Source organism: Falco cherrug, chromosome 8 (assembly GCF_023634085.1).
Source record: "Falco cherrug isolate bFalChe1 chromosome 8, bFalChe1.pri, whole genome shotgun sequence".
Lineage (NCBI taxonomy): Eukaryota > Metazoa > Chordata > Aves > Falconiformes > Falconidae > Falco > Falco cherrug.
The window spans coordinates 31,255,700-31,281,520 of record NC_073704.1 but is presented as its reverse complement, the minus strand read 5'-3'; the positions used below and the strand labels follow the sequence as shown (position 1 = coordinate 31,281,520).

Sequence of the window (25,821 nt, the reverse complement as noted above, 5' to 3'; positions counted from 1 at the left end):
GTCAAATTAAAGTAGTATGTTCAAAAGCCATGTTTTTAGCACCTCGTAATATCAGGCAATGAAGAACAGTCATGCCCATTAACTTTTCATTGTGAAATGGCATTTTTATCAGTGCCGTAAAAAAAAGCAAACAAAACCCCAACTGTCTTCTATTACACTGACAGCTGCATTTTTCCATTATACCTGCTGACCAGCAATTAAACACCAGCATAACTGGAATGCAATAATGGCTCCTGGCGCTATGACAAAGGAAGTTTTCATTCCTTAAAAATGCATCTTTAGGAATAACAGGAAGGGAAGGTGTCTCAGAGAAATCAAGATTCTCTGCCAACACAAACTGAAAAAATGACACAAGAGAAAATCCTTCACGTGCACGACAGCCTGAATTAAAAACTAGGCAGTACTTCAGGCATTCATAGCAGCTTCCCCTCCTATCAATGGAGGTGAAGTGAAAAGATCGGTGTAAGGATGCTTCCAGACTTTGTAAGCATGACAAAACCTGGTTTTATACTTAAAACATGAATAGCTATATTTTTTAATCATTGACTTAAAATAGTAGACCGCTTTTCACCTTTTCTGATGTCCAGAGTTCAGAAAGGTGAACTGAATGCTAATACGAGCAAACTTCTTGGTTCTAAACAAAGGCTGTTCACTGTTCTGGATTTTTAAAACATTTGTCATGTAAACATTTCCTAAAATTCTTGTATGCTTCAGTCCAGTCCTCCACTTTACCTTTTCCCCATCTTCTGGATTCCCAAAACAAAAGCACTCCATGTTCATGAACGCATTCTTCTTCTCTGTCTCAAAGTGGGGAGAGAAGAGTACTAACTGCAAAGCACATCACCTCCAACACCCATCTCTGAGCCTGCACACCAAGGGATCTTCAAGGTCTTGATCTCAGACATCAGTCCGAGACAGACATCATGAAGAATACAATACATATTGCTCCTGTTCGCTTTGGATTACATATTCATTCTCTCGGGTTTATTATGCATCGTTTTGTTGACTAATACCACTTATATAAAAAGAAAAGAAACTATCTAGCTCCATTCTTCTTGGTCATAATCTGACGCTAAATAATTTACAGAAACACACAACATTTTGGTATGAAGTGCCCAAAAATATTTGGCCAGAGCAGCACCTCATAGCACAGCAAAGCTCTGCCAATCCCCAAATCCAACAACACGCGCAGCATGGCAACCTTCCTGCCATTAAAGCTTGCTTTTCTCCCCCACCCTCCAGCATTTCAGTGAACCTTTACATTATTCCAGGTCACGTATAAAAAAACCCTATCAATATCTATCTATTTGTGTGTTACGAAACATCATAAATAACTGTCACATCATTGTAAAGAAAGCCAGTGTAACTGATGGTGGTCTGTAAGGCTGCTGTTCTATTTTCTAAGTGTTTGGGGTTTGCTAGTTGATCCATCGACTTCGGCAATATACAACTGTTCTCCCAAACACAAGTCTAGATCAAGACCGTTCTACCCCAGCACAAAACCACCCAACCCATAAAGCCAGAAGAACAAACAAAATCCCTTGTCTTTTCTTGTTTAAGCTAATCAGACTGATTTATTGTTTTCCTGTCACCAGTTGTTTATCTCAGGTTTGAGCTAATTATTCATTCATTTCTAGGAGTATATAAAAAGGACAACAGTCCAACAAGTGCGAGTCACTCCATTTACTCACCGATCCATTTCCTTTCAACCTTTTCAGAGTTCAAACACAGGAAACGTGCAAAAAACCTGGGTTAAGTGGCAAAACATTTTGAACAATTACTAAAAAGAAACCCCATCCACATAGATCACTTTCAGAGGACAATTAAAAAGAAATCATAAATGAACAAATGTTAAAGTATTTATAGCACTAGACAGAGGGCCACAGGTGCCAGAAAGCTGATCCCCAGAAACGGAGTTTCCAGGTTACATTTTAATTAAAAAAACCATTAACATAAATGTCAATGTGAAACAACACATTGCAAAATTTAGTATCTTACATATTCCAAATCTAGTTTGCTAATATGCAATAATATAATTATTATTTTTATTTATTTAGCCTACCCCCTACTGCCTCACAAAGGCAAAACAGCTTTTGGAAGTGAAGAGCTTGTATGATATGCAGAACATACACTCTATACATTCCTTCCATTAACATACTTTCAAATGAAGCTTTTTTACGCCACCAGTCAAATTCCCCAAACTTGGTGTCCCTACATATGTTTTTACTGCATGGATATAATCCATTTTCCTCCTCTAGTCCCATACTCTTCTGTGTCCTTCTTTAAAAAAAAAATAATAAAAATTTAACCTTCAAGTGAAAAATGTCCACAGACATCTTACATTGCTTTATTTAAAAAAAAAAAAAAAGAAAAAAGAAAAAAAAAGCGCCTCATCCAGACAGCTGCTTCTTTTGGAGAACAGCTTTACATTCCTGAGAGTGAGTAACTGTTGGAACAAGACTGCCTCTAAATGTTCCAGGACTTGTCACACATTGTAATCAGGGGACTTTCCCTGTGGTTGTCGCAGTCGAATTTGTAAGGTAGAAAATGCTCCCACAGTCACATGAAAGAAGAGCTGCCACAGGTTGCGCAGTTCATACAGATACATGTTACACAGGCAAATTAGCCCAAAAGTCAGGAAGGATTTGGCATTTCTCCAGCCGGTGTAGTATACAAACAGGTAACACTGTCAGGGAAAAAAAAAAAAAAAGGAATCGGATTACCACATGGAAAATAACTTCCACTCAAGAAACACTATCTGGTCATTGAGAAATTACAAACTCAAACCAAGTGAAAGTCTAAATCAAACACGTAAGAACGGTATCAATTTAGCAGTCACGGAAGGGCAAAAAGTACCTGACATCAATAGAAGGTTACAGTTTGCTTCCATTAAACCCCCTCTGAGAACGATTCTCCTGTAATAATTGATTACAACCTGCAATAACGAGTGGCCCATGACAAAGGAAAGTGGATGTTCTTGGCAATCTCTGGTCAAAAGACACTCTGTGCTATCCAAGCAATGGAGAGGGAACAAGAGCCAGTGTCAAGTCTTCAGGCAAAGCCATGGGAAGGACAGGGAATACACCAGGGCCCTGCAGCCGGGAACGCTCGGCGCAAGGCAGCCCCCGGACACCAACCCACTGTCCTGCAAGGGTTAACACAGAGGATTAACCGGGAGATGCAGAGAATACCCACTGCCCTTTTTCAGCTGATGCAAGATGGATCAGATTTGGAAAGAACCACGCAACATCTCTCCTGCAACCCTACCACACTTTAAGGGTCAGTTCCTGCATGCTGTGGTGCTGCACGGAGCGTCAGGCCTGCCCACGGCTCCCTGCTCTGCCTCCTTCCTACGGCAACTGGAAATCTGTTCAAGCCTCATGCCTCAGTTTTCAGCTCTAAAGGACACAGATTTTACGGAGGCATTATTTTTACCTCTGCTATTGTTCAAACAACCTCCTTGACTTCTACAAAAAGAATTGTTTGCCCCCCTCTGGATTCTAGTAATTTTTTCTGTGCTTCAAGGCAGATGACAACGTCACTTGGGCTTACTTTATATTCCCAATCTGTTCCCAGTGGATATATAACCATGCTCACACCATTTTTTTTAACAGTACCCATCATCAGATTATCTAAGTGTCATTTCTGTTCTCCTAGGGCATTTGCCACATTTTATCAATCAGAGAACCTCTACTTATTTTTCATGTTCCTCAAAAAAGGGCCAAAGCACTGTACATTTGTAACCCACCAAAGCAATTTATTGAGGTTACTTTACATTCTATTCAAAACTCAACCACTTTCTCATAAAACATACATTTCTACTGTAAGTGTGGCTGAGATGAACAAAACTACTTGTAATTTCTGGGTATCTTCAGATAGGTGAGTACTGACAGTATCAGTAAGATTTGTATGCCCTTCATTTAAAGCAAAGTAAAACTAGAAATAAGTCATCCACGTGCTTCAGTATTTAGATGCAATTCCTCTGAATCTGCTTGGCCATTTTGAGCACAGCAAATACAACCTACTTGTGCTGACAGTTTTAGAAATCATATCTAAAAGAGCGATTAGTTGCTACCAGTATCTCAGCAATAAGAATTTAGATAATTTCTTAGCATCATTGCCTCCACTGACAACATATGAAAAGTGTAACTGCTTCCAAGATTAAAATAAGGGTCAGGATACGCTTCATCAAAATGATTAATAAATATGAAGGATTTAAAACTCAAAATACTATAGAAGTTTAAAAATGTTACTGCAAAATGACATTGAATGACTGTGGTTTTCACTGAAGATCTGTTTTAAATGAATTCTGAGGCTTATCTTTTCATTAGTCTAGGTCTGAGATGCTAGAAGATTTGCCACTCACAAAACAGAGCACCAGTCAAAAGGCCAAACACTGTGGTTTTAACACCTTACTATAACAAGCACTATTATGAAATTCCTGAGGGGCTTTTTTCCTCTGTTGAAGGGAAGTGTTAGCATGGCAATTACTGAGCATTGTGGGTTTGTTGGGTTTTTTTGGGGTTTTTTTTTTTACACAGAAGGCTCCTCTGGGCTACTTCAGAAAAGTACTTTTGACTTTTTTTTTTAATAAACGTTAAGAAATGACTGAAGGCTCAGATCCTGACACTTTGCACGTCAGGTACAACTAAGACAGTTGTTACTTCTGTACATTTTCTTTTTCAGAAGAGACTAGAAAGCATGGAGAAACGCTAGACATGTCATCAAGCCTAAAACATCATAAGCCATGTAAGTCCCGTTTTTTCCCTGCACACCTAGGTTACAAACATTTTCTTGGAAACCAGAAACACGCTGCTATGTTGTCATTAACTGAACAAGACGACACAGTACGATGGACGCCTTGTGGGTGAATGACAATGAAATGTGCTGCCATGTAACATACAGAATTTATCTTCCAAACCCCTAAGTGTGGCAAAGAACATCAGAACATGCCAGATGAACTGACAGCCCTCTCAGTTCTGAAAACTGACCAATTACATATTGCAGGAATGATGCCAGAGGGTGTGGAACAAGAGACTCAACAGACACATTTTGAATATTAAGAAAAAGCTTACATTCCAAGCTGCACGGACTCTGTCTTTAAAACAGCTCTATTCAAGTCAGACAGTGGCAAGAAGACCTATGTCCTTGTGTCTCGATGCACAGACATGAATACTTTATAAAGAGTAAGGCTTCTAATTTGGGAGAGGAGGGAAGAATGTATATTTTTCACACAAAAAAAGAATGGACGTGCTCCACCTTATCTGATACGGAACAGATTGTTGACAGGGAAAATTACCACCAACCTGAAGAATTATTTAAGGCGGAAGCTGATGAAAAGCCAACAAGTGTACTGTGACATTTTGCTAGATATGAGTTATAGAGAACGGAGATTACAGGTAACCTGGACAGAAGGCTGACTGATAGAAAGGCTGAAAGAAAAAGTAAAATCCTGAGACGTTATTTTATTTTATGGTCTGACACTGTACTAAACATTGGCACATGGAAACATGTAGAAACTGCATACTCCACAAGTGCAAGGGATTAAAAGTCAAAAGAATTATAGTAACAGGAATTGAGCATGACAGACGTTATAGTCATGGCTAAACGTTAACAGCAGTGTCACTGAATGACAAATGCCAACGGGCACCAGAATACTTTGCTACAAATTATATAGGAAAGTCAAATTCAAATGCAGAAATGGAAAACCTACAGACACGAAATGCAAAGTGAAATATCAGACCGGTGAGGGAAAACATAGTGGAAAGCAGCTGAAAGCTTTGAAAACGAAGGAGATGCACAATAATGGACAAAGTGAGGAAAATTCTCGGGTGTAGTGCCTAGGTATTACTGTATTTACTTCAAATCTTCCCAAAGGAAAGATGCAGTAAGGCATTTGTTCAGATGGTTACGTTTACTTGCACAACGAAACTACTACTTTAAATAAATTATATAACCTCTACTGCTTGTGACTTTAGAGATAAATTGTAAGCTCCAGATAAAAAAGTACACCAAATCTCTTCATCAACTAACTGCAGAAAAATGCCAGTAAACAGAAGCTCTCTGGATCAATCTACTGTATGATAGTTCATGATTAATGAAACAGAACAACAGAGCAGAAATTATTTTTATAACCGCCCTATTCAAGTATCTGTGACATTTAAGAAAACATGATGACATTTATGCATGACTGGGTAATGTTTCTAAAATCTAGTGAATTATGCAAGCAGGACTCACCTGGTACAAACAGGCTGCTGTTCCAAGAAAAAATGCAATAACATAACTGAAATCTTCACCTTCATTCTGTGAAAATAAGACAAAAAGCCATGCTTTACAATGTTTCAGTGAAATACCAGATATTTACAGTATGAAAGTTTTCATTATTGTGTGTTAAAGTAGTCTCAAATGGAGATTTATAATAATTCCTATGCTACGCTAAGCCAGAAGAGTTAGCACTAATCATTGCTTCCTTCTGCATCTGGAAAAAACCCACCGTAATCTGGAATCTGACCAAAACGTTTGTTCACAACAGACAGCTAATGCTGAGATTTTCAAAAGCCTGAAAGGAAGTCCATCTCTAACACTGGATACTTACCTCCTCCGGGTGCCCGTACAGATTCAAGTGTAAACACGGGTAACTAACTACCTTTGCTACCCATTTGGCAGCACCGTGCCCTCCTCCGGCCTCGCAAAGCGGAGGCGCTGGCAGGCAAATGCGGGGGCTGGCCACCAGGGGGCGGCAGCGCCCCACACCGGCGGCCAGGGAGGCCGCTGGAAAAGGACGTTTTCTTGAAGGAAAAGATGGAAAAATGTACTTGAGGCGATAGATCTTTCTACACGCTGTGTTTAAAAAACAAAACAACAAATTCCTTCTAACTTATTCAAACGGGTGGTTATAGTTTCTATAGAGCCGAGCAGAAGAAATTTACACGCTCAGTGATTATTCTAACTGCATTTCAAACAAACATCTGCAACAATCAAAACTTTTCCCAGGAAAACAATGGGCACTCATGCAAATGTTCTTCCTGGAAAGCAAATACCATTGTGAGAAGGTGGTCCATTGGAACTAGCAGTTGTTTCTGCTCAGAGAATGTTCACGGTGAAGCATTTCCATCTGCTTTGCGGACTAGGAAAGTTACCTGCACATGAAAACCTTACCCACACAACGCAGCACGCTCCCAAACCGTATGTAAATCTCTGCCTCCGTGCTGCTGTGTATTTGCTGAAGTATAGCTACAGACTGTAACAGAGTTTTGCTAACATCAAAATAAAAACACTGATTATAAAAGGAAACACTAATTCAGAGAGAAGCTTTGGAAGGACTTCTCAGAAGTTCCACTAATCACATTTTGGATTATTTCTCCCTAAACCTTGTGGATTTTTCCATAACCGAGTAAATTAAGAGAAATTTTAATGGATTTCTAGTGTGCCTCGTTTGTCAGAAATGAAAAAATACCTTCCATCTGTACTGCCATCTATTACCTCCAGAAGCAATAACATATAGAATAAAATTAACTGGCTGCCCTATCATCACTTAAATTGGTTCACCTGACACTGGCATTCCTTCTTAAAAAAATCATCTGTGGGAAGGTAAAAAACCAAGTTCTAGGAACATTTGACTAAGTGGTAGAAATCTCTTCAGTATTATTTTGTACTACAGTGTACTTTAATTCCTATTTATAAACTGAGAGAATTGTGCATAACAGAAAAATCTAAGCAGACATGTATGTTCACTATTTCATTCTTGGTTTTTCTTTAAAAAAACAATCAAAACCAACTCAAAAGAAAGGCCTAGCATGGCACACTTTCATTAACCCTGTTCATCTATTCATTAGTCTTCAGGAAATGCTGAGACCTCAAACATTACTGTTTTATTAAATCTCTTCCATATATCAATAATCATGTAAGACAACTGGAATACAGGTAACCTTCCTTACCTTACTTGCCTAAAAAAAACATTGTAACTGCAACACTTTTGATACCTAAAGTCCAGATATCTCTCTGAATAAAAAGACTATCTATCAGCCAAGATGGAGGATTCCTATTTTCTTCCAGAAAACTTCCACAGGGTTTTTAGTGTGTACCTCCATCACCACAACAGTAGAGCCATTTAATGCTCTCTTTTTTTTTTTCTTTTTTGGTGGTAACAGACATGAACTTTCTGTGTGCGCTTGCAAGCACTACCCGCGTATCCATTTGAATTGCCTGAAAACATTAACCACCATTATGTTCACTGTAGCAATGAGAATACAACTAGCACAAGAAATGGAAGAGAAAGAAACTCAAAAGGCTATAGGGAGGGTCAGAGCAGAGCGCTCACATAAACAAATAAATGTCTGTTGGGAAGGTTTTTTGGTGAAGGATGCGGTGGTGGTTTTGGGGGTGGGTTAGAAGAAATCACTTGACAGTCTCCCTTATACTGATCCTTTCAGCACACAAGAGAAATAAGTATCCTACTTTAAAAAGTTTATTAAAAACAAATAAACAAAAACTAAACCAAGTTTCTAAAAAACAACTTTACAAAAGCATTTAAAGATCCCTGCTCTGCGGACCTTTCAAAAAAATTGGCCAGATTTTCAAAGCTGTTCATCATTCTTCTCAAGTGTTTTTAAATAACATCTATTAAAATTAAACGTCTCATACCCTAGCATAAATTTAGAAAACAGAACATTATGTTCACATACTCAGTGCTACCAAGGTACCTAGGGAAGGAGTCAGCCACCCACCTTCTACTGCTTTTGAAACTCAGTCTCAATGAACGATGCATCACACTTGAGAAGGATGCACAGATAACAGACAATATAGGTTTCATAAACGGAGGTCTGACCTCACAAACAGTATTTCTGAAAATAAAATTGGCAAGACTTTGTTCACGTTGTAAGCATCTTCTAAGGTGATATTATCATTGCTATGATGTGTAACTCTTAAATTCATAAACATGTACAATACCTGGAGAAGACTTTCTATGGCATGAAAGCCACGAATTAAATTCAAAGCCCCACATAACAGACTAAGCACAAATGAGACAATCCCTGGCAGAGTCACAGGTTCCAGACGCTGATGAGGAGCTACAAAGCAAAAGATCAAAAAAAGATATCAAAAGGTCAAAGCAATGTCTTTAGAAATTTAGTAAAATAATAATCTCATTTTTCAGTGGCTTCTAGCTCAATAAGGGATCACTGAAGCAAACCACAAAATGCCAATCCTTTTTTCTAAAAAGGAGAAGCATTTTAAATATTTCAATACAAGCTTTAACAGAAACTGTACTTTCCTTCAATTCACATATATAATTCTTTTCTTGTATTTAGTCTTTAACTCAATACTTTCAGTTTAGCCAGTACGGTACTGAAAGCTGCCCAAACATGCCAGGAAATCAATGGCGAATGACACACTTGCTAGTGAAATTTGTCCGCAATTAGTAGCCAGGTAATAAGTCAGTACTTAAGAGCTCCTCTCACAACATCCACTTTAACACTAATGCATTAGCAGAGCTACCGAGACTGATTTAGCTTGTTTGCTGAAGGGAACACCAAGCAAAGCTACCGCGGTCCCTACCTTAAAGAACATACAGCTAGTGAGTGCTACCAAAGGCACAAATCGAAAGGCCGTTCTGAAACGAAGCAAGTACCTACACAACCTTATACAGACCTTCCAGATAGTGCTTAGAAGTCTCTTACAAAACACATGTTCTTTCCATGCACACCCACTCTTTCGGACTTATCTAGGGTCCTAAGAACGTAACAGTTGTGTATGTTCCTCATTACTGTCGCTTTCCATAATTAAGAACAAATATGAAAAAACAATGCAAAACTCTTAATAGTCTAGGCAACACTGGGAAAACAATGGGACTATTGAGCCATACTGAAATCATTCTGTTCAAATCAACGAAGTGTAAAGATGTGAACAATGAGGTTAATGGACTGAAACATTAATAGAGAGAGGGGTGTCAATCCCAGTTGTTTGCATTGCACAGATCCAGAAAAAGGCTTTCCAGTTTATGAATTACAGAACCTAAAGAAAAAAAATGACAAAAGCTGCTTCATATTGATCAGCAGACAGGACCATCTAATTATAAGTGTGTGATAACTTAAAAATAAACCACAAGACGAGTTCAGTTAATTCATTTGTGCTGAATTTAATAGTGTAATCAGTTGGGTGGCTGTGTTTTTTTTAAAAAAAGCATAACCCCCGTTTAACTCTCAGAGCTTATTACTTTTCTAACTGTAGCACGTATTAGAGGAATACTACCAACAATCATTCAGTTAAGGTTAGACATGCTATTTGCATAGCAAACCATTCTTCTTTAGTGACTCCTAACTGGTGTTAGTTCTGTTTTGCTTTTTTTTAGACCATCTCATCTAGAGAGTGGCAAAAAGCTGAAGGTGTATATGATTGTTTTCAGCCAAAAGTAACTGCATTGCATTAACTGGTGGATAACATCAGTTCACTGCTCCCCGGGCATTCTCATTTTCCCCATGTATCAGTGTAACTTTAAAACATCATGTGTTTAAACAGTATTTAAAATATGTTCTTCTTTGAGAACAACGGGGGGAAACCTAGGGTCCTGTCAGCTGAATCAATACAGTCTATGAAGGATCATAAAGTACTAATTTTTCTCTCTTATTAAAATACGAAAACAAACCCAAAAACTTTAAAGGACATTGCATACCACTACTGATGTCATTAAGTTCTCCAGGGCTTATTAAACTTTAGTGTTACAATAAAGCAACAAGAGTCATTTAAATACAGGAAAAAAAAGGCAGAAGAGTGAAGGAGTGGCAGAGAAGGCAGGGTAAAGGACAGCTGAACTTGAGTCCGTAAATACATATTCTTAGAAATATGATAACTGCCATATCTAAACCTTTAACACAAACCAAGGATTGAATAAAGCACATTCTGCATCAAAACGCTGACATTTAAATAGAAATTTAAGAAAACTATACAATGTGAGTAACTGCACTACTTGTAAAGATATTTATTTAAAAATGAAATCTAAAAAACCCCAACTCTTCGAGTACACCATCAGGCAAAAAGTAGCTTTGATTTTACAACTGTTCCTTTATCAAAAAACCTTCAGAAAACAGTAAATTTATCTTAACCTGAAGCATAGCACATCAGCATGTTGTCACCCTATTTCTAATGCCTGCCAACACCTACATCCACTTCTGAAGCAAAATTCTATCCATAATCTGCACACTTTATTTTTCACACATTAATGATTACCCCTATCCCTCACTACACAGCAGAACTTTCACTAAGGGAAAAGGGCTGCTATTTTCAATTACTTTAACAATACACGAGGCCTGGACGCTAGACCTTGGATACATATCCAATTACAATTATAAGCAAGTAACAGGCAGTGCTCCATCAGCATCCTTAAATTCTGCTATTCTGTGTAAAAAACAAGATTTGTGTCTACCTAACTTCAGAACTCTGCATGCTATCCAACTTGACTTAACATACTTAATTCACTTAAAACAAGAAATATTTTTAACAGGCAAGCACATTCAGGAAATGGCACTAGGCAAACCATCTCTTTTAGTGAGAATTTGTTCTTAGAACAAAGGAGAAACTTTGCAGTCTAGCCAACTGAGTGGGTAGCAAACATCCAGAGAAAGTTCTTTTCAAGGGTGGAGAGAAGCAATGAATGTGAAGAACTCCAAAACTATTAGCAGACTTGCTAAAAAAGACACTTATTCAATAACATCCCAAATTTGAAGAGCTGAGGAAGGAGCAAAGTGCAAACCTCTCATAATGCACAGCCCTTTGATGGTGAGTTTCTGTAACAATTCAAGGAAGTGGATAACCGAACAGAGAGATCTACGGAATTCAGAGGAAGAAGAAAGTTAAAAGTAACTTAAAGAGGGAAAACCCCCAAAGAAAGTTGACATGGAAAGAAAAGACACACAATTGCTTCTGTAAGACAGGTTGTGGAGAGGTAGGTGAAAAAAAATTGGAAGATCATTTGCCAATTATTGTTTAATTTCATTTTATAGTAAAAATGGAAATGGTCCTTACACATTTTAATTTAGGCCCATATGGTCTTCCAACACTTTTACTCAGAAAAGTGATGAAAGCCTCATCTCCTACTATATGGACAACTTAAAAATACAGCCAATTCTGACACAGGCCAAATTCTCTCATGCATACTGTTTTTCCCAATTGCAGGAAGTTTGAATCTAGACAATTTTCAGAGTTAACCAGTTGCCACTTCTGCCACCATAACCTTTTCCACAATCCAGGACTGAACTAGAACATCAAGAGGTAATGACAACGTAAGCATCACAAGTGGCAAAAGAATGGTATCACAGCATCACAAACCTTTAAAAACACCCCACACATATAAGCAGCAGACGATTAACGGTATGTACAGTGCTGCTTAAAAGATTTCACTCTTCTAAACAATTTAAATATCTTCACACTTTTATCAATTTTTCAGAATCTCTCTCTAACACTGCTAAATTGCGACTACAAAGACGTAGTTTCAGCTGTTTCCACGCTGCCCCACAGCGCCTAGAATTCTCAGGATCAGGACCAGTACAGATGGGGGCACCCTAGCGGTTTTGTTTGGTTTTCACCTTCAGTAGAAAGTAGTTTTCAATCTTCTACAGGAATCCTGACCGCTAAGTAATTAGGATAATACACCGGCAAAGACACCTTTTCTAGATAGACAGGTAGATGGATACAACAAATGCAGAAAATTAAGCTGATCTCTTATATTACAGTTCTGTAGGAAGTGTTTTGATTTACAATTGCAATTTTCACCCTGCCACTGTAAAGTGAGCAGCATCTGTGCATGTCTGCCCAGGATAACTAGCCTTACAGACAGAGGTACTTTTGGAAAAAAGGGGAAGATACATTAACTAATTAAAATCAACACTCCCTTTTATTCTATTTATCATTTTGCTTCACTAAACTTGGAAGACTGAAATCATGATGACAGTTTCACATGTGGAGTCCACATATTAGCACAAGGACTTGGCGAGTTTTAAGTTTTCTGTCCTGCTGGGAAACATCTAAAGGTGGGTCTCAAACTGATTCACAGCATTCATTTCATAGCACAAACCTTTAACCCAGTTCAACCACACAATGCCATATTTACCTCATACACGAGATAAATTAAAGTTTTAAAAAAATAATGACTACTAAAATGAACGTGGCAAGTAGATACAAAATTGCTATTATTAATATCATACACAAGGCACTTATTTTAGAGAGTACATCTTTTAGCCAGCACAGCTCTTTGGATTTTCACCATCACAGATGCTGCTCCCTCTGGCTGCTCTAACTCCCGACACTATGCTCTTAGCTTATGTCATTGGTTCTCACGTGGCAGAAATAACAAAAATTTTCATAAATCTTAAAAGGTCAGAAAAAGAAAAAAGTTCATCTTGCTAAGTGCTCATCTCCATTTGCTTATTTTCATGCAGATTTTTTTCCCCTTTAATAAAGCAGTCCATTGAATAGATCCATTTCTCCCTCTGAGAGCCTTGGGAAGATACACACTTTGAGCAGAGGACAAAAATAGACATCTAAGCTAAAATACATGTCAGGTCATGGCAGCTTTATGCTTTAAGAACATCATGGCAATAAAGCTTTTTTTAAGGAAAAAATATCAAAGACTAATGCTACTACCCTGCATCTGTCTCATGTACAGATAGAAAAACAAAAGTCTGAAACTTACCTGCAGATATCTTACCAGTACCCTTATATTCCACCGCAGAAAAATGTGCGAACCCATTAGCTGAACCAAGTTCTGACACAGAAATTTGATAAGGTGGTCTCAGTTTGATTTCTGTCTGCATGTCAGCAAGATTCATCTTTGTTGACAAAGAACGTGTGTTGTTGTATCTCTGTTTGGTCCTCTGAATGAAATTATCTGGGTAAAATGTAAAATAAAAAGGTATACCCTTATGGACTTCTGTTAATTAAATAATCCAAGACCCTGCAGCTTTATATACTACATGCTTCACAAACCGAAATGTATTGTTTTAAATGCTTGTATTTATCTTGGCTTTTTAAATACTATTTCTGTTTTGTGACTAATATATCATGGCCTACTTAATTCCACTGTAAAAAAAATAAAAATTAAGCTCTAGAAATCTAATTACTTAATAACTGTGAATAAACTAATGACTTTTCACTGCATGGGACTGAATGCATTGCTAATACAATGGATTTACTGCACTTATTCTAGCTTTTTCATTAGTTTAATAAATATCTTTATGAAGAAATTAACTCCTACATTCAAGTATAAACTTGAGTATGAAATCTGCTTGCAAAATATTCAGGCAGAGAAAATTAATACCATATTATACAGATATAAAGACTGTAATAGACCTGCATTCTAACTTAACAAGTAGTAGAACAATGAAAGAGTTCGGGGGGGGGGGGAGGAGGGAGAAAGAAAGAAAGAAAAAAAGTGTTCATAGAAATCTTCATAAAGACAACAATGTTATACAGAAATTGTTAAAAATTGCCTGACTGAATTATAGACAGGAATTAACCAACTGCAATATCTTCCCCCATATTTCTAAAATATTTCTGTTTTCTCTAATGCATTTTACAAGAATATTTAAAACAACTGCATAACATACAGTATTAAAGTAACAGATATTAATGGAATCTGTAGCAGCTGTTATCTGATATATATGAGATCAGCTGAATTTGGAGCTTGTATGACAGAAGATTAAATGCTTCACTATATCATAAAACAAATAAAAATCTCTCCCTTTCATGTACTGAACAAAAATTACAGCACAGCTAAGAGCAAACATGACATTGCAATCTTTTACTTGAGAAACTGACGAAGTTCAATGCCTTTACAGGTTAAGTATTTCAATGGGTACGAAGTCAAACAACTCCTAATATTATTAACTAGGAGAAAACGAGCTCCAGATTTGGTCACACAAGGCTTAAACCAAAACCTACTGGAATGAACAGAAAGATTATAAACAAGTTTAGATAAAACTCTAGTCGCCTAATTTAATGCCCACAGAAGAATTTCATTATTGATTAATGGGCGTTAAATCCAGATTCTAAATACACCTGAAATTATAGCTATAAACTGCCTTGGACATTTTTGTTCTGTGTACATTAAGTTGCACATCTATTTAAATACTTATTTGTCTTAGTGCGAGAATCAAGGGGGGGAAAAAGTCAGTCTTACCAAACTCTATAAAACAGTATGGTCTGACAGCAGTATTTGTCTTCATCATGTTGTAGGTAGTGATGAACTCTTTCTGAAGCTCATCCAGGAAGCAGAAAGCCAGGACACTGGGATAATTTTCAGTGCACAACATCATATAGCTTACTCCCAGAGAACTTATAAAGCTATAATTGAGACAACAAATTCAAAATTTCAAATTCAAATCCAGGTAATTCGTTGCTTCACTAGTCTGATCTTCTATGCTATAATCAGAAAAGCAAAAACTGCTCTGGGGTAGCAAAGGAATTAATGTTTACTGAGAACTCCAACACTATTCTAGAAGAAAAACAATTTACTTTTAGGCAATGTTGTACATGAACACCACTTTGTATCATCATATGAGAAGCTGTGCTATACACATATGTGTAAGTGTATATATATGTGTGGGTGTGTACACATATGTACACACTCACATACATGGAACAGAAAATAACATAAAGCTTTTGGGCTACAGAAATACAGCAGGTTCATCCCATAATAGCTTTTCATTCATCTCAAATACAAATATGTTATCTGGTGCATCCTGAAAATGCAAAAACTTACCTTCAGATGGGCAGGGGAGGGCAGTTGGCTCTTTCTAAAATAAGTGAGGAAATAAAACTGTTGTGTAGAATATGGTCTCCAAAGAAAGTTACAAGGATAGCCACAGATGGCAAACAGGAATTTAGAAAGGGACAGTTTTCAATATACATATCCCTACTGCATTTAGGTAATTCATTAAACAGAGTTCATGTTTTCATGACACAATTCTCCTCAAAATCTTGATGAATAATTTACACTATTAAAAGTAACCAAAGACAAAACTAATAAAAAAATTTCCTAGGTCTTATGCCTCATTCTTAAGTTTCTCTTGAACTGATCAGTTTAAAAGCCAGCTACATCTGAGGTTTTAAAACACAAAACATAATAAAAAATCGACTGAAAAAATGTAGTCCATGCTGAGGCTCATCCCAAGAAATACAGGAAACTCACATATTATACCAACAGAGAAGGCTGAGCACTTTCTAGGATCATTCAGGTGGTGTGCTTTCCACCGCTGTAACTTCTGCATACTTGCTAGGGGTTAGGATGAAATTACTCACCTCATTGAAAACAGCCTATCTAAATTAGAATCAGAATTTAGCTCGGCTCAAGTGCAACTGAACTACCAACTACACACAGGTGCACCTAGTTACCAATACTCAGGAGAAAGGCTGCATATAAAGAAAAAATCTGAGTATACAATAGATTCAAAGAATTATTTCATGATAATCCAAGTTTCACACTGCCAACAGGGGAAAAAAGACCATCTTCTGAACTATTACTTAATCAGTGTTGCCATAGAGGTAAACTATCAAATTAACTACCTCAAAAAATTTAGGAGAAGTTATTTTAAAAAAAAAGCAAAACACAAAAGCATGAAGAGAAAACAAAAGCACTGTTGTGAAAGTGCTGGATGGAGCGCTAGGATAGGTAGGCTCCACTCAAGACTGCTACACACTACCTCCACACTAGAAATCATTCCCACCCTTCCCACTTCCTCACTCCCTCTGTGCCATATGAAATAATTACTGAGTTATGCTTGGGTTTTAAGACGTATTTTCTCTGAAGTCAACAGAAATCCCGAAGGTACAATAAAAGGGCCTAATTTCATAACATCCTGGCCACAAGTTTTCAGAAATACTGCATTATGAAAGTATTCCAGTACTTTTTTAAAATTTGTGTAGACTAAAATGAGAAAACAAATGAGTATTTGTTGAGCTAGCATGACAGAGAACAAGTCTGGTCATTTGCATGTAAGAAACAACCTTGAAATTTAAAGAAACATTTCTAGTAGGTCAAGGACTTCCTTATTTATAAAAATATTGTCTATTTCAAACTACAACTTCCACCAAAGTCTGAACAGGTTTCAAACCTTTCTACAATTTCTCAATTTCAGATTTCCAATACATGAATATTGCCCAGAATTATTCTTAGTTTCATTAATCATTTCTGATGTGAACTGTTAACTTTTTCACTTACAGACGGACACAACCCAAGACACCACAAACATATATGTATCTAAAAGAGAAGTCTTACTTTATATTATACTGCCCAGTTTTCAGAGTACATCTATCGGGAAGCTGAGAAAGTTTCTTTGAGAGCATTTTGAAATATTTTCTACATTCTTGCATTCCCGTGCTCTGGTCATAATCAGTAGATGCAGACAGTGGGAGTCCATCCCTCACACGGACCACAGAGGCAGACAAAATCATAGACATTGCCAATAGTTAACGACAACCTACAACAAAACACCAATCAGGAAGAATCAGAATTAAGGTAACAGCGAAAACAACAGAGTCAACTGTGATTAATCAAACTTCCCAAGCTGTATACTGGGCTTGCACTTAAAACGGGGCACAGGGAGGGTTTTCAACTATAACTCTGAGTCCGAACTGTCTACCATAAAGCAACAGTACATCTGACATCAGTGTCACGTTTTTAAATATTTTTCTCTGAACTGCCATAAATCCTCACCCAGAGATACCTGTGGAGATTGAAACACTATTATTTAGTACCACTGTAGCACCTGCACCCTTCAAGCTGTGAGTCTTCTCTGTTAGTAAGGCAAGAATTATAGTCTAAATAAACAATCACGATAGCTGGAGAGGAAAAATGTGTACTGTAAAGACCGACCAGATGGAAAAGCAATCCAGGTCTTGATCAAGTAATAATATTAATGTCCTTTCATGAAAATGTGTTACCGAGTACATGCTTAAGTACCCTGACAAACAGAGCCTTAACACAACTTAGATACTGTCCAATAGGAAATCAAAGATCAGGACAGCAAGGAATGTAATCCAGCTCTCCCAGCTCCCAATGGAATTTCTTAAACACGAAATGTCTTTCTTCTTATCTGGGTCTCCATTTTCTTTACATCTGCAAAATGTGTCTATCAGTATTAGGCAAATACTGAGCACGTTGAAATGGTGCTTGCAAAGCCCACGTGCTTTTACAGTATTTAATTTTCAAAACTTAATAATTAAAGCTTTGTGGAGTACATTCATTTAAAAAAGAAAATGTTGTATATTTAAACATTTCTTGATCAGGAGGAGAAAATTTGTAGCAGGCATTTAACAGCATAAACACATAGTCTGCAGTCTTTCAAGACTGTACACACATTTTTAAAACCTTCAAGTTCTTCAAACCTCACGTTACATCAGAACATCCAAAAGTTTAGCAAGACGAGCTAAGACGGATTACTTATCTGCTAAGTATCAGTACACAAATTCGTCCTCTTACAAGTGGGCGAACTGCTAGAATTTATATGAAGCCAAAAGCAAACACTTCCTCAACTCTTAACGCTGTTCTCCAGACTCCTACCATATACTACACCTATCACTTAAAGAGATTATGAAAAAAAATAAGACTTTTGCCTCCCTCAGATGATGCTACTCGAGTTCCATACAGTCACAAACTGCAAAAGAAAACAGATTTCTGAATACAGCTGAAATATGCTTTTGCGTACAATACTGACATGTTTACAGCACCTTTCAAACTATGACATTAAGGGTGCTTTACAAGCCTTAGCAACTGAAGGACTGTATTCTGAAAAGTTAGGAATCCAAATCTTCCCCAAATAGCACTGCTTCTTCACAAAAGAGAGGAAATAGCTATTTTTCCCCTGAATTCTCACCTCCCCTATTTCCCACTGCCCAAAGGTTATATATACACCAGGATAGTTATTGAATAATAATCAATATTCAGGTTTTTCAAGGGTATTTGCTCTTCAGAAAAGAGGCATATAATAATGAAAACATTGAAAACATGTTGTAATCTTCAATTTAAGAAATCCAGCTTCATTAGCAGTCACACTTCAACCTGCTTTGAGATGCATCATATTAGCTAAATAAATTCCAAATTAATAACCTCATATTTTACTTGTATAGCATATCAGACTTTCACCAAAGCCATAACAGCAGCAGAAGCCACTGTTGCCTGTAGTCTGCTCAGTACTTTTGGCCTTTTGTCCGGTGCACTTGTTATTTCAGCAGTTCACTACAGAGTGAAGTGCAAAGTGTTTTTGATCACCTGGACACAAAAACAGAAAAAAAAAATTACTTCAGGACTTGCTCCACATTAGCTTGCTGGAGTGCATCATTCTAGAAACTAAACCTCTGGCTCTAGAAACTTTTACCTATCTCTAAGTTCATGCACACGCTCCCAGCAGAACAATTCACATGGAATGCACGTGGCACCCATTTTCTTAACTATGCTGCTAACCATATAACCATGGCAGCAGCTCAAGAGCATGACAAAATTGCAGAGGAGCTTTAAATTGTAATGGTTCTCCAACAATAACCACCTCTGTCACTTGGAACTCAATCCTGAAAGGGACTACCGGGAGCTGTATCAATATAAAACAAAGAACAGTGATGTGCTAGCAAAGTTTAAAATTCCCCTCATTAACTTACTTGCACAAAATGTAATTTCATGGATCTGCATTTCCTCTGATGAAGCAAATAACCTCATTAGCACCTAATGTGAAGAAAGGAACTCCATGTTCTGTTTTAGGAAAAGGCAGTGAATGGAGCAGCACTGCAGAGAAACTCAGAATCCTGTAGCCAGCTCCCAGAAGGAAAAATGGTGTTCTGTTCACTTTTTAAATAATCTTGATGGTTACAGTTCATGTTGAGTTATCTGATGAGATAAGAACAAACAGAAAAAGTTAATAAATGTATTTACTGGCTAACAGTACTCTTCAGCTCTTTTTGTAAGGACATTGGAAAGGCCTGAAGACACCCCAGGGAGATTACTCAAGAGGTACTACAGTAAAAAAAACCTGAATAATAGAAATATTAAAATGCTTCTGTGTTCTTTAAGCAAAGTTGAGGAAGTCCCATCACTTCAACCATTTAAAATGGGAAAACATGTTATTCATCTGCACAGTATATGAGTAACTCACGGTAACACAACCTTTGACTCTGCATCCCATCATTCATCTCATACATTTAATTAATACATTTCATTAATCTATAATCTCCTCTGATCAGAAACCTGAACACTTCAGGAACATAATACAACACACCACAGCTGTATTTCCAAAGCATGAAGACTTTCAATATTCAATCTAACAATAGTTGCTTTACTCCTGAAACTAACGACAGAGAATGTAAGTATCACTAACAACAGCACCCATGCAGGGACAACAGACAAAGCAAAGGATAAAGAGCCCTTTAGAGGTATTCTTTCAATTTTTATGCCTGTTCTGTATGTAAAAAGTATTTGCATAGATCTAGAACAAACCCAGTTACTTTCTCAAAGGCTCCTACTTTTATTTAGATAAATTAGGCTCTCTAACAGAAAGTAAGCCTCCATTAAAACCTGCCAACTCTCTTAATGTACTATGAAATCACACAAGGAAAAAAATGTGTTTAGCTGAACAGTCTTGAGATCACCAGACAGCCAGAAGTACCATCATCTTAAAAACCCACCCAGTGAAAATGTGTACTTTTTCCTCAGCTTCATAACAACAGAATCAGAAAGCTACCTAAAAAAAAGTCAAGCTAAGGAAAGAAAATCACTTTGGTTGCAAGGTCACACATATGTAATGAGATCTGTAATACACATGCTGTTACAGAATATTCAGCCTTACTTGAAATTGCATTAATACAGAAAAAGAGTTTACTAGATATTCAAAATGGAAGAGCTACTTTACTCAGCTCTGAAAACAGTAAGGCTCTAAAGAAGGAGCGAAGCGATAAATGTGATATAGACTTATACAGGTTGAAATTAAAGAAAGAACACTAAAGATACAGTAGTGTTTTCAGAACTATTTTTAAATGCCTTTTTTAAACATCTACTCAAAAATCCACAAAGTAATTCACCATACCATTACAAATTTCACAGGTTTTCCTCCAAAAATTCTATATCCATCAAACACCTGAAGATGACAGAACACTGCACTTCCACTACCAATGGTCTCTAAATCTATTACAGGTGCAGAGAAATGAACAGGGATTGGGTTCGCGATCTCATTCTATGACAGGACTGAGGAGCATCAAACACAGCCAGCAGGTGTTAGGCTCAGGGGTACCACTGATGGTTCCTCACAAAACACGCAGTTAGCCAGCGGAACTGCTTGTCACAGGATGCTGTCGATGCTAAAATGTTATGTGAAATCTAGAGGCAACTGGAAAAGTTTCACAGGAAAACAACAAGGGTTATTAGAAAGTAAAACACTACCCTTTGCTCAGAAAGATTCTGACCCTCAAACAATCGCCAACGTGGAGACTATACCACAGAAGCATCACTCCATGCTTGCACTTTTCTTACATTTCCCTCTGTGTGTCTGCTTCCGGCCCATCTTTACTGATTTCCCCTTACACTGACACTGCAACAACCCTCCCTGCAAACAGGGACTGGGAGAAATCATGGAAAAGAGGAACATGGCGAAAGCTGGCCACAGACAGGTAAGAGTCAAGTGAAATGGCCATTCCGCTGTTACTCCATCCTCCCTAAAGCTGTCCAATTTATCAGACATGTTAACCTCCGCTGCCTTCACAAATCCAAATTATCAGACGCGGCTTCAGTTTCATTTCCTCCCATGAGCTGGAAATCTCAGATGCTGGAAGCCAGAGCCTGTTTTAATGAACTTTTTTTTTAATACATATTCAATTATGTATGTTTATTCTTGTGTTATGATGGTACTTGATCCTGAGGCAGCATCCGGAAAAGTCCCAGAAAGCGGTATACATTCCAGTCTTTTGTAACGCATTGGTCTTCCAACTTGTGACCTGACAGTAATCATTTTAGACCTATCTGGTATCTTCTCATAACTTTTTTACAAGTGTTTGAAAGTGACCTGTGAATATGGCTTGCTCAGGGTACATCAATTTTTTAAAAAGTCTAGCTTCACAAAAATGGAAAGATTTTAAGTAGATCTAGTGCAATGGCAAGCCTACCCCCCTGTCCCTGCTACCCTCAGCACCAACTTAACCAAGGCGTTCCTTGCCAGGATGCCTGCCCCTCAGGACAACCTTCCATAAAATACAAAATCGGGCAATAGGTGCAAGCTGCACACCTGCTTGATGCAGAATGAAGACACAGTTTCTGTACCTCCTTCCAGCGTACGTAATAGTGTTGGAAAAGTCACTGTCCCCACTTTTGAGCACGGTAACAGCTGCACTGTGCAGGCAGGAGCCTTTAGTTGTTCCGCTGTACACACTTCAGAAACCCACGTCACAGGGCAAGGCGCCACGGAAGGGCACGAGTGCAGCCACCCTGACAGCACCAGGCCGTAACCCTCCCCGCCGGCCCGCACAACGCCCCGGTGCAGCAGGGAAAGCCGGGTTCCGGGCCGCCAAACTTGACACCAAACGGCTGATGGCCAGGCCGCCCGCCGGGAGCACGCAGATCCCTACGGAGCGACGTTTACCGACAGGCCCCGGGTGCCACCGCTGGCCCCCCGAGCCGGCCCTGCCGCCGCGCCCGGCGCTGCCCGCCCGGCGCCCGCCCGCTGCCCCCCTCACCCCGCACGGTGGCCCCGGCAGGGCGGCGGCCGGCGCGCACAGACACCGGCGACAAGTCGCGTCGCTTCGCGGGACCGGACCCGCGCCCGCCGCAACGGGAGCCCCCCCCACCCCCAACCCGGGCCTGCAGCCCGAAGGGGAAGGCAGGCGGCAGCCGAGACGCCGGCCCGGGGAGACCGGGCAGCCGCAGGGCCCCGCCGCGGCGCCTTCCGCCGTCCCGTCCCTCGCCCCCGCCTCACGCCGGCGGGCCCGGGGCAGCGGGCGGGCCCCGTCGCCTGGCAACGGCGCCGCGGGGAGGGACTCGAACTACCTGGCTCACCGGAGCGGAGCGGCGCGGCGGCACCGGCGCGTAGTGACGGCGGCCGCCTCCCGCCAGGCATTGTGGGTACCGGCCACGTCTGCCCCGCGCCCCCCCGCCCGTCGGCGGCGGCCGTGGCGGAGCGCCCCTCACGTGACGCGGGCGCGGGCGCGCCATTGCTCCGCGGGCGGCGCGGGGCGGGGCCGGGCCGGGCCGGGGCTGCCGGGGCCGCCGTGTGCCGGGGCTCTGGGCCGGGGCCCGGCCGTTCCCTCGGGGGTGGCTCGAGGCTGCAGGCGGCCCCGGTGCCGCGGCGGAGGCGCCGCTTCGCCAGGCGCGGGCGCCCTGAGGGGAGGGGGGCGCCCCCCGCTCCGTGATGGTGGCGCCCCGTCCCGCAGGCCCCCCCGGCCGCTCGCAGCGGGGCTGCCCGGCCAGCCCCCAGCGCCTCCCGGGGCGCCGTGCCCGCAGCCTGCCGGGCGGGCCGTGTGGCCGCTGGCGGCACGGGCCGCCCGGCGCCGCTGCTTCGCACGTCTTCGGCCGGTTCGAAATTGGCCGCGTTCTGAAAGGAACGGGGGCTGGTGACTGCGCTGCTCGCCCTCCCCGCAGCTGTATCGGCCATTTTCCGCCGGTTCAGCGGCGCGGGCGAGGCTGGTGGGCCCGGGCGGTCGCTGCGGCCGAGGCGGGAAGGCCGCGTGCTGCTGGGCTGGGGGCACCAGGGCAAGTGCCCAGCGGCTGGGCTGGCTTCACGCCCTTCCGGACAAATCGGCTGGGCACGTTTCAAAAACGAGTGACAGTACAAAAAAAGAAAGTATGCAAAGCTGATTACCAATCCCAAAGCGAAGTTCCTATTTTAAAACTACTCTCTTCACCAATACCGTAACTTACTCCCTGTATTGCTCTTCATCCTTACTGTTTTCCTACGGGTTTAGTCTGTTGGCTCAAACCTCAAAAGCAGCTTATTTCCTTGCTAACACTTTTTAATTTCTCCTTCTGTCTTGTTACTACCTCACTATCCATGTGCTTGTAGCGTTGCAAAGTGTTGGGGGGTAAAGGCGATACATGCACAGTCTGGACTTCTGGGCTCTGCTGAGCTCTGCTCAGGAGCAAGGTAATCGGGAGGATGGCACTGAAGCGTGTTGGCACTTCCCCACCTCAAGTCTGCCTTCTCTGAGCAGCACAAACTATTTATAAAGTGGACACCTATGGCAACCACAGATATACTAGTGGGGTATCGCCTCACTCCCTACCCCTGAGAGCGTGTCTGTGAATGCCAGCGTTCCAGGTGTGGTAAAATGATCTCTTAGATCATACTACCAGGTGTAAGTTGCTATTGCTGGAGACTAACTTTGCCCTTTTTCTTCCGCGTTTCAAGCAAAGTTCAGCCAAGCTGAGGAATCAAGCTGTCTGTGTCAAACGAGGCTGTGGCAAGGGGTGCAAGGTTAACTGTGGCTCTGGAGTTCAGCAACAGAGGTGGAGGGATGACTAGCAAAAAGAGAAAAATTGCTTTCAGAGGAGACTCGAGATGGGGAATTGGTGAGGTGAGCAGCTGGGAGACACGGGTGGCTAGGAGATGTGGGAGAGGAAGACAGTGCAGAGGAGCAGAGGGGCCGCTGCAGAACAGGTCACCTGCAGGTGCTTGGTGAGGTAGTTTTTCTCTGAACATAAAAACTCAAGGAAAAAGTGATAACCAGGAGATCACAGGAGAAGACACTTTTCTGAGCTTTCTTCTCACAGTGAAAGCTGATTGCTGGGGGGAACTGCCAAAGATGTGCACCACGAACAAGTCTTGCTTAAGCCCTGTGAGGGATGGAGGGTCTGCATGTTTGAATAAGCCACTTTGCATCTCCAAGTTAGTATCTTGGCCTGTCTGGGAGCAACTCTGTTCCCTGTCAGGCTTCTGTAGAGCTGAGCATGGGAACATCTCAATCCTGACTAACTAGGCACAACGGTAGCATACATTTGGAAGATGATATATTAATCTCAATAATTTCCAGAGAGTCCTTATCCTGTATAAACAGAGTGCAGCGTATTACAAGCTGCTACACAATTTAACAGCTTATGATAGCATCTACTATAATGCTGAGAAGTAGTGATTACTTAATTAGAGGCTGCCTAAAGGTTTGTGATAAGTGCATACGTGTGTAATTTTAATTTTTCTAGTTCTTCTGAACTGTTTATCTTCCAACCCTAAAATTCTCTTGACCTTTTGTAAATGTTTTGAAGGAAAAAAAGATAAGCATTTTGCATTTACATAAACAGTACTTCAAAAATTATATACACACCTATTAGTTAGGACTTACACATTCCTAGGGGAAGAAAACTTAACAGTCTTTATTTTCAGGTGAACCTGGCCCCAAGAGGTTAAATAAATTGCACAAGGTCGCTGAGAGAGGTAGTGGCAGAGTCAGAAGTGGGGTTACAGCTCAGGTGCCTCCAGCTCTCATGGTGAACTTAAATCATACCGGTTATTCAGGAATTTGCATGGCTAACAAGCCAGTTACACTTAAAATAGCTTTTTTTCCTTGTCCCATTGACTCCCCTAAGACACGAAAGCAGTAAAACCTTGTTAGAGGGGCACCACACAGTGAATAAATTAGTGGCAGCTGCAACCAGAGATAAAACCGAGATTCCTTAAGAAGTAAATCCAGTCAGTGCAAAGGGAAATGACAGCGGAGGAATGTAGGTGTTCCAAAAGGAGGAGGAGAGCTGAGGAGTACGAGACAGAGCATGCAGGATATGGACAGCCTCGGAGGTTGGCACGAGAGCTGGATGGGAAGGACTGGTGCCAAAGAAGTCCAGTGGCGTCAAACCCCTCAGAGATGACAGTG

General features: G+C 40.4%; 1 protein-coding gene across 1 annotated transcript; it reads right to left on the bottom strand.

The window, feature by feature from the left end:
- Nucleotides 1–1,668: 1,668 nt before the first annotated feature.
- Nucleotides 1,669–23,153, bottom strand: SEC22A (SEC22 homolog A, vesicle trafficking protein). Its single transcript, XM_055717942.1, has 8 exons — nucleotides 23,009–23,153; nucleotides 19,642–19,867; nucleotides 17,267–17,468; nucleotides 15,170–15,333; nucleotides 13,685–13,879; nucleotides 8,950–9,068; nucleotides 6,238–6,303; nucleotides 1,669–2,686 (listed from the first exon to the last, which is right to left on the bottom strand). The coding sequence occupies exons 3-8, from the start codon at nucleotides 17,446–17,448 to the stop codon at nucleotides 2,486–2,488; spliced, it is 927 nt and encodes a 308-aa protein (XP_055573917.1). The 5' UTR covers nucleotides 17,449–17,468; nucleotides 19,642–19,867; nucleotides 23,009–23,153; the 3' UTR covers nucleotides 1,669–2,485.
- Between the last annotated feature and the right edge of the window lie 2,668 nt (nucleotides 23,154–25,821).

What these genes read in the sequence shown, in the direction of transcription:
- SEC22A (XM_055717942.1), bottom strand. Translation starts at nt 17,448, where the DNA reads ATGTCTATGATTTTGTCTGCCTCTGTGGTCCGTGTGAGGGATGGACTC. An exon ending in ACTGGGCAGTATAATATAAA is followed by an intron (nt 15,334 to 17,266) that starts GTAAGACTTCTC and finishes TCTCAATTATAG; the next exon opens with CTTTATAAGTTCTCTGGGAG. An exon ending in CAGCAGCCTGTTTGTACCAG is followed by an intron (nt 2,687 to 6,237) that starts GTGAGTCCTGCT and finishes TTTCCCTGACAG; the next exon opens with TGTTACCTGTTTGTATACTA.